Genomic DNA, 9,853 nt, shown 5'->3' on the forward strand with positions numbered 1-9,853 from the left:
CCGCACCCACATGTGGCTCTTAATGCCGTGAGCCCCTTTGTTGGAGGTTGAGGAAACACGTTTCTCAATGGCCCTTTGTGACCATGGGTAAGGCTGCATTATGTTTTCTGTTAGACCAAAGGCCTTATCACCCACAAAAACATAAGGCATGGAAGGTGCAGCAGTCCCAGGCAATGGTTTAGGAAGAGGTAGGCGAAGTGCCCCTTCTGATGATCTGCGTCCCATTACTGAATTCCGGAAAGCACTGGCATCACCAGTGCTTCCATAGGATTCCACATCAATTATAGTAAAGCAATAATTTGCATCAACAGTAGCCAGAAGAACAACCAAAAAGTATTTTTTGTAGTTAAAGTACTTTGAGCCACTTTTGAAAGGCATTGTAACTCTGTGTTTTCCATCCAAGGCACCCAAGTAATTAGGAAAATTGATTTTTTTTTTTGTAGAAGTCTTCTGCAATGTTAATCTATGCATTTTCATCTGGGGGTGGCATCACAATTCTTTGCAGCTCAGTCCAAATAAGCAGACAAGTGTCTCTTGTAGTGCCTATATTGCTTTGACCGATTAGGAATTGGAAATACAAAGAAGCAAACGACTGTCCAGTTGCTAAAAACCTGAAAGAAAAACAAAACAAAAGCATTACTTCTTTAATTAAAAAAATTACTATGATAGATAGGACCTGTGTTATTGCTAAAAGCCCACATATATACCTATGACATAGCTTTAAATAGCTTTAAAACAATGACCATGAAGCTGCAAAATTGGATTTTAGGGCAGTGACTTAAATAATGTCACATTCCATTTTCTGTAATTTGTTTTAAAGTTTGTGACAAATCATTTTTAGATGCCTAAAAAGTAAAACAGTGCTTAAGGGGGAATTCTACCTTTTTACTTTTTTTAACAAAATGAAGCTTTCATGCTGACACATTTATCAAAGGAGATAGAACTGTCAATATGTCAGAGTATATTATATATAATATGTGGGTAGTTGAACACATTCCAGTGTGGAAAAGAAATTGTTAAATGGGCAATGATCAGAAGTATTTCAATCAGAGGTAATACTCAAACAAATAAAGAATAAATTATATTTTTGGAAGCAATAAGTTGCTTTCTTTTAAGGGCTGGTTAATCAAAAATCAATGTTCTCAACTGGCGAAAAATGAGGAGGAAATAGGCGGACAAAACAAGTGACTCAGCAAGCAAAAGCTGGCAAGGTTGCATAGAAGTCAATGGGAATATTCGCTAACAACTTTATTTATTTTCCCAATTTATTAAAACATTCTAGATTTCTGCAGTAAAAAAAAGAATGTTTTGTCCAGTGTTTCTTTCAAAAACTCTGATTTTGATAAGTCTGCCCCTTAATGTCTGATGCAATTAACATTATAATAATTGCATGTACACTGTATCAAGTGGTATTGTATATGTTGGGTTTGCACACTTTGCAAAATATAGAAATAAAAGGTGGTATAAAAAAAGAATCTCTTTATATATAGTATAGCAATACAATGTGCATCAATCAAGTTATATCTCATCAAAGCAATATATACACAACAGTATTGTCAGATATAGATGGGTACCACCCAGTTATATGTTTGATGCAAAAAAGAAAGAACAACAAGGTGCGGATACACTCGCCAGCAATCAAAATACCCCAACTTTACGGCAGCGCCGATTCCGGGTTCCTGAGGCAGCAGCCCAGATGCCGCCGCCACCCCCCCTCCCGTTCCGCGCTTACAAATCTGCGTCGGAGCGGGTCAAAAAGGGCAGCATCACTAGTGCATTGAGCACAATTAGAACCCAGAAATTCAGCTCTTAAAGAGACAGCTAATTGCCGCCCCTTGTAACGGGCCACTCACTACCTCCTTAGGCAAGGTTCTCATGGCAGGAGCGGCCCTGGGTTCGGGAAACAATAGCCTTTGTCAAGGGGGATTCCCCCTTGCAGATAGAACCCTGGCTGCAATTGAACCCAAGATCCCAGCACTGTGAAGAATTGTAATTTCCAATTGAGTCCTATTTAAACAAATATTTCTAATTTTTTTTCTCTGCAGTAATTAAACAGTACTTGTACAGTACTTGTACAAATCAGTATTGTATGACAAAAAATGCCCCTATAAGGAAGAATTCTTTCTCCAATCATTATTGCTGACATCATGTTAGGTCAGCCTGGGGGCCAAATAATCCAGGTACTTTACATATTAACCACTCCTACAAAAACCTGACATGTTGAATGATCTCCAAAATACACCCTTCTTCTGACTATAAAAGGCATTCAGAGGACCTTGCAAATGAACAAGCTTCTTACAACACCTAGCAAAGAGTGGAAACGTGACAGCAATCGTTTCGGTCTTCACAGACTTTTATATCCAAGATCATCTTATTGGTAATAATTTCTTTCTTTTAAAGTTCTTTATTTTTCTTTATTTTTTTGTTGTACTGCTATAATGAATGAATGCTATAATGGATTAAATATACATATTATATTTATGATAACTATAATTTGCTTAAAGTTGAGGTGTAACAATGTCTCATTTATTAACTGTGCCACCAATAGGGGTGTGAGGAAGTTGCAGATTTTGGTTGTCTTACTTAATATAACAAATGGCTGTACTAGTATGGTATATTGGCTTGCAGTTAATAAATAAAACTCTTCGATTTCAGTGTTGCTAATTCATTACCAGGTAAAGCAACTACATACTTAAATCACACAGGTGTAAATAATGCCCATTTTACCAGCTCACCAACTGTGAGGCCCTTAAATATTTTTATAATTAGGTCTCTCATCGCAAAAACCTGATATCCCCCCCAAAAAACATTTTTAGATACAAAGCAAATAATCAAAGATTTTTCTTTATTATTTCATTTTGCTGCAGAGAAGAGATAATTCATTGGACATTGAGGCTAATTATTAATAATATTGGGGATAAAATGCACTAGGGCAGATATATGCCGATGTACCAATGGTTATTGGCAACCTTGATGCTATAACTGACTATGAACTTCTGTTAGAAATTAATTTGGATATGAAAAGCACCAGAATAAGATGTACAGATATATTAATGCCCCAGTTACATGTGTTTTCAAGGACAATATAGCAGGGCAAGCATTCCCCACCTTTTAAATGAACCTGAGGAACAATGGATATATGTTCCCCATGATAACGTTGCCACTTACCACTCATGATATTTGTAGATATTTGTATGTGTGACTATTGTTTGCACATCCCAGAGTTTACACTATGCTTGACCCAGTTTTGGATCTCTTCGTTCAGTTTCCTACAAGACCTCACACCTGAGACAATGAAGGGCCAACTGCTGTTTCTTCTCACGCTGTTTGGTATTTCTAGTCGTTCAGTCTCTGCTGACTGTTCAAATTGTGCCAGTGACCAGAACTGTGATGCCACTGCCAACAGCTGTATCTGCAATAAAACTCTGTACAACACAATAGGTACAGTATTTATCATACCAGATTTCTTTCTCTTCTTGTACATGGGTTGGTTTTTTTTTTGTTTTTGCATTGACTGGCGCTAAAGTTATTACATATGATACAAGGAAGGCTAACTGAAGCATAGTTTATCTTTGAGCATTTAATGCTCTGGTCTGGCATAGATTATTTACACTAATATGAAATGATATGTCGGCATTCACCATTAACTCTTTCCTCTGTCTCTTAGGGAGCCCACCAACCCCTGTCATTCAGTGCAGCAATACCATGAGTTTGTCCATGCCAAAATGCCAACTGGAAAAAGACAGATACAACTCAACCAGTTTACATCTGAAGGATTCAGCCTGCCACTTGCATGATCAAACTGTTGATAATATTGCTCAAATGGTTTATAACTGGACACTAAAGAATGGAGAGTGTGGCAACAGTATAATTGTGAGTGCATCTCAGCCGATTTATTGATCAAGTTGTGCTTGATTACAGTTGTGCTTGAAAGTTTGATAGTTTAAAATTTTTCATATTTTTTATATAAATGTGACTCAAAACATCATCTGATTTTGCAACAAGTCCTAGAAGTAAATGAACAAAACCTAGTTAAATAAAATTATTATATTTGGTCATGTATTTATTGAAAATAACATATATTTACAGGTATATATTTTTATATTACATTCATATAAAAATATAGAACATTTTAAAGAGTTTACAAACTTGCAAGCACAATTGTATATCTGTAAGCCAAATCAGTATCTGTGGTTAGTAAACTCAGGTGTGTGAAGAAATGTATTTAATTATATATGGTAACCTGTGTGGTCAGTATAAAGCATGATATGAGAACCTTCTAACATGACTTAAATGCAGTTTTCATTATCTTTGATACTGAGATAATAAATGCCAATGGGCCTGGCGTTATGTGACTATATAATATAATGTAAATTCAGTGTTTAAAAACTATGCAATCTGTAGCGGAAATAATTTACTATACAATTGTTTATTTAAATGCATTGGAGAGGAAAGAAATTAAGAAGCATGAACAGAGTTGTGTTTTTTGTTTTGAACTTTTGATTTAAAATATGAACTGAATTGTGCTGGTGGAAAATTATTAATGTACAAAATCTATGATTAGAACAATTAAGCTAATTGAAATACAGTCTCCCCACACACTCTCTAAAAACTTCCTCCAAATAAAGTTAGGGTTGCCACCTTTTCTTTTCTATATTTCTATGTTTTTTCCCATAAATAATATTAGCATCACGCAACATTAGGCTGGTAAAATACAGGCCAGGTGCAGGGCTGGAGCTATGGGTAGGCAGAAGAGGCATGTACCAAGGGGTGTAATGAAGTGGGGGTGCAAAGTACGTACCCTTTCTTTCACCTACACCTGGTCCAAACCCTTGTTTCCCCACTGTCTCTTGTCTCTACACACCTCTGTGCATGCTCCTCCCCCGGGAAGGGGGTGAGGTGGCTGCCTGGGTTGCTTAGGTTGCCCCGGATGGCATGGCAGGGCCTGGCAGGTGGCAACCCTATATAAGGTAGGCATGTTGGCATGTATTGTGACTGTAAACTAATATTTATCTCTAATAACAGGCTTTTTTGTTTGCAGGTAAATTCTTCTCATGTAACTTATGTCAATCAACTGTTTGTCTATGCCCAAAACTCTATAATCACCAGCAGAAATAATGCTACTGTAAATTTCTCATGCTCTTATCCACTAAACATGAGTACTTCACTTAATTTTCCTCTAAAGACAGTATTTGGGTGAGTATTATAAGTATTAACAAAAATATGTATTTATAAATTAACCAGTTAGAAATTATTTTAAAAAAGTAAGCATTTACCCATAATATTCATTAATATTAGGGGCATTTGTATATATTTTGCCATTTATCAAAGCTTTCATGATAATGAGGAAAGTTTTATTGAATTAAAACTTTTATCATAGCTCATACCAGTTCATCAGAATGTGTTTGACTACTTTGAGCAGTCTAACACCATTCTATCCTATGGAGTAATAGTGGTCTGCGCTGCTCTGAATCCTTGTTCCCTAATGCAAATCACACATGGGATGAAATAATTCTTCTCTGGAAAAATCTTTCTGGTGCAGAAAGTAATCCAGCTTTACTAACAAGTGATATTACGGTTCCCAAAAGAGCTGTGCCAGCAAACGTTGAAAGAAAAGCACAAAAAGTGCAGCTCATATGTAACTAGACATAACATTAAAACTAGTAATGCAACATGTATGTATTTTCTATCTTAGATCGGCAGAGATCTCAATTCCTGGTGGAGAAGGAAAATTGAACATAATTATGTCAGTTTATACAGATTCAGCATTCTCCCAACATGTAACTGCCGACACTGAGTTGACTGTGGACCAGCCTGTGTATGTCTCAGTGTGGATGCCAAGTTTGCAGTCTTTCTCTGTTAAAGTCACCAATATGTATGCCACAGAAACATCAGATTCCTCTGTGGGAACAAAAGTATATCTACTTCAGAATGGGTAGGTCTCTTACCAGCTGAATATACAGTATATATATATATATATATATATATATATATATATATATATATATATATATATATATATATATATATATATATATATATATATATATATATTCTTATATATACATAGTTACATAGTCAATTTGGGTTGAAAAAAAAAACAAAATTCCTTCAAGTTCAACTCCTCCAAATGAAGCCCAGTGTAGATATATACACACATCCATACGCTCACATATATAAACTACAAATATCAATACCTATAATAAACTAACTGTATCCAGTATCCTTGGATATTAGGCTTGTTTATTCTGTCTGCTCAGAAATAAATACTAAGATGTCAAATTCCCAAGCTACAGGCGACAAATCACAGGGGAAACAAAAGTTTACCAAGGCCTACTAACTTGTAGCAACTTGTATCTTTTTTTAACTAATCCTGTAGCAGACCAGTAAAACATAAATGCTCATTTGCTGCTTTGGGTTTTACATATTGGAAATATTTGCCCCTGCTCTTACACTGGCAACTAAAATACAGCACATATCTTTCGTGACTTTATATATGAGTATAGACTTTTTTAGTGCTCCAAAACTTGTGGCCTATTTTTTCTTGTAGTCTTATAATAATTCCCATGGCTACTCTAGAGTAGAGTGCAAATGATATATGGTGGTCTGGCAATAAGAAACAGGAGATGATAGATAGATAGATAGATAGATAGATAGATAGATAGATAGATAGATAGATTGATTGATTGATAGAAAGATAGGGAGAGAGAGAGAGAGAGAGAGAGAGAGAGAGAGAGAGAGAGAGAGAGAGAGAGAGAGAGAGAGAGAGAGAGAGAGAGATAATTATATATTAAATTAGCACTTCTTTATCCTAAATAGTTGACTGTCCAAGCGGGTATTTTTTTTTTTGTTTAAAACTAAAGAGTGTGCAGCCCAGTGCTTTCATGAATGTAATCTAACATGAACTTTTCTGTTTTCAGGTGTAAACCTGATGGCGTTGGAGCTGATATAATGAGCACATTACAGAATGGAAATAACACAGAATCACGATTTATAATGAATGTTTTCAAGTTTACTACTACATCTAGCGTGTATCTGTTTGCAGATGTTACAATCTGTGATGGAACTTGCATACCGGTAAGACATAAGGCATTACTTTATAAAGACTATACACGTTTATCAAAGGAGATATCTGGGGCTCACTGAGAGCTCATTAACTGTATTCACAAAAGTAATTAATCAAATATATGCTCCTAGTTCCTTGTGATGAGCACCAGTGTAATCAAAACCAATGTATGGAGGGCACACCAATAGTTTTAAATATACAGCATAATGCAAACAATTGGTTACAATGGAAATTTGCTTTTCCATAATTAAACAAGGAAAAGCAGCTTTATGTAACTGATATCAGGATAATGTACAGCAGAAAGAGCAGGTACAATTAGTAAACGAACCAAAAGGATACTCTTGAAGCAGACATGCTAGGGAATGAAAAATCTTGCCATTTAGGAACAACCTTTTTCAAGGGCCAGTGTACATAAACGGATCAACCCTATTAGATAACAATACATACCACACCAATGTGTATTCAAGGCAAAAGAGCAAACAAGAAGCACATACACTTGCCAAAAAGGAGAATAGCCCCAACATTTGGCACAATAGCCTTTGTCAAGGGCGAAACGTTGGGGCTACTCTCATTTTTGGCTGATCCGTCTATGTATATATGTATATAAGCTTATGACAAACTATTGTTTTGTCTGATATACTGTGTATTGCCTTTATATAAAGAAATTCTTTCTTGCGATACCACTTTGTGTTAGTAAATTATTTGAGTGTACAAGCCCATCATATGGATATAGATGCTAAGAAAATCTGCATCTACCACCATCCTGGACTTTGCAGTCATTCCAGTGCTTCACTTGCAGGAGCAGGCTATAGTTTTCCACTTATTTCCATTAGTTACAGCAGGTTGTCAACATTATTGATGGTCATTTTGTTGAATCAGCCTTGGCTCTAGAAGATCTACTGTAAACTGAAAAGTAGAAAGATGACTGTAGAAAGAAGAAACCATGAACTTTCTATGATTTAATAAGTATAAGATGCTTCTATGTACTTTAACAGGCCTGTAGTTCCCGCTCAGGTGTTGTTGACAGAGCAGCAGAAACACAGACTCTCAGTGTGTATCTGGAATCACGTAAGTGGCCTCGATTTTTTATTTGTATTCCAAAACTCTACCTATAAAATAACATTGCCAGTTCACAAAGCTGCAAGGAGCTGTAATGCTTTAAACTATGCATTGCCCTGCTACATCATTAGACTGGCTTACATGGAAAACATGACACCTGATTTTACAATAGCTAATGTGACAATGAGAAACTGTAAATATTAATCTGTAAAGGCTGAATAATTATGATTATTTATATTATTATCAAAACAGCTTTAATTTTGTAAAAAAAAAAAAAGGAAAGTTTGTAATTGAGATGTTAAATACCATTATTGTACTTTGGTACTGTAGTATCTACTGTCTCCTTAACAGTACAATTTTTTCATTTTCAGGTGACATATTCTCTGGTGCTACAACTGCATTTAGCTGTGAGTAAAATAAACAAATTCTTTTGCGTACAGACATGTTACACTGACCAATTAATGTTCTTAGTAAAGCAAGTATTTTACCTTTAAAGCCTTTAGATGAGATTTAATTGGTTGTTCTTGTACAGAACTATATGTCTGCTCCCGCAAGTATGTTAAAATTACCAAATTCTCAAATGCTCATCCTGGCTAGGTCACCAAATTTGTGCTCAAACTGACCACCCAATTGGTAGGCCATCATTTGATCTGATTATCCATCCATGACCCAATTCAGTCTTTTTCTTGCATGACCCATCTTTGTCAATCATATTTTGATCAGGCAGGCAATCATTTTGTAATCATGAAGTAAATGCTGCTATATGGGACACAATATTAACTATTATATTACCTATCGCTTTATAATTTGTGACCTTGTGCATAATAATTGGAAAAATGTCCATGAAGCAGACCCTCAGTTGAGTTTCTCCAATCTTTGATGCCATGGAATGTCTAAAAATTACTCTACATTACTAGCAGAAGCCACATCAAACAACTCAACTCAAACAACTCATTCAATATTTTTAGTAATAGCTTAATAAAGTCTAAGCGAGTTATTAAATAAATATCCTTGCTATAGGTTTAACTATTATGTCCTCTAAATTAATGTTATTCTCATTTTTACCGCGGACCCTAATCAATGAGAAATAGAATTTTATGGTATAAAGTTTATGATATGATACAATCACAAAGAGTACGCCTTCATATCAATAATTACATATTGTGTTTTTTTCTGCAGGTTTCTCTTCACTTTGGATTATGAACTCAATTTTGTTCTCCGTTCTTCTCAGTAAACTCATGTAGAAAATCATCCTCTCACATGATCCTTGCACAGTCAATAATCAAAATAACATTTTCCTGCTATTTTTCACTACAGTATGAATATATATTCCTTTCAACTTGCTGCCAATCTTTTGAGATCATATAAACCCTTATTAGTTTTATAGTAAATGTAAAAAAAAACAATTATTTACGCTGATGTATTTATTTTACTTTTGATTTTATTGCCGCTGCCACCTTTTCTTTGCTTGGTTTTTGCACTGTTGTACATTTATCTGCCACTCAATAAATTTCAATTCAATTTATATGTGCCATGTTGTTTATTCTTATTTGTTTTACAAGTTTGCTTACTCTATAGGATAGGGCATTGTTAATAGCAAAATTATGCAAATGTTTAGCCTTTTGGCAAAGAAAAACATTTTAGCATTTAACTATAAAATAGGATACTATGGGAAATGCATTGCATTATTTCCAAATTATTTGCATTTTTTATATTCTCATTTGAAAA

The 9,853-nt window shown here is 35.1% G+C and overlaps 1 protein-coding gene across 1 annotated transcript; it reads left to right on the plus strand.

Moving 5' to 3' along the window:
* The first annotated feature begins 2,267 nt into the window (after nucleotides 1–2,267).
* On the plus strand, nucleotides 2,268–9,650 carry LOC108709109 (uromodulin). Its single transcript, XM_041583904.1, has 9 exons — nucleotides 2,268–2,377; nucleotides 3,266–3,441; nucleotides 3,668–3,873; nucleotides 5,042–5,196; nucleotides 5,696–5,935; nucleotides 6,921–7,077; nucleotides 8,062–8,134; nucleotides 8,497–8,532; nucleotides 9,305–9,650. The coding sequence occupies exons 1-9, from the start codon at nucleotides 2,283–2,285 to the stop codon at nucleotides 9,367–9,369; spliced, it is 1,203 nt and encodes a 400-aa protein (XP_041439838.1). The 5' UTR covers nucleotides 2,268–2,282; the 3' UTR covers nucleotides 9,370–9,650.
* Nucleotides 9,651–9,853: the final 203 nt, after the last annotated feature.

Source organism: Xenopus laevis, chromosome 2S (assembly GCF_017654675.1).
Source record: "Xenopus laevis strain J_2021 chromosome 2S, Xenopus_laevis_v10.1, whole genome shotgun sequence".
Classification (NCBI taxonomy): Eukaryota; Metazoa; Chordata; class Amphibia; order Anura; family Pipidae; genus Xenopus; species Xenopus laevis.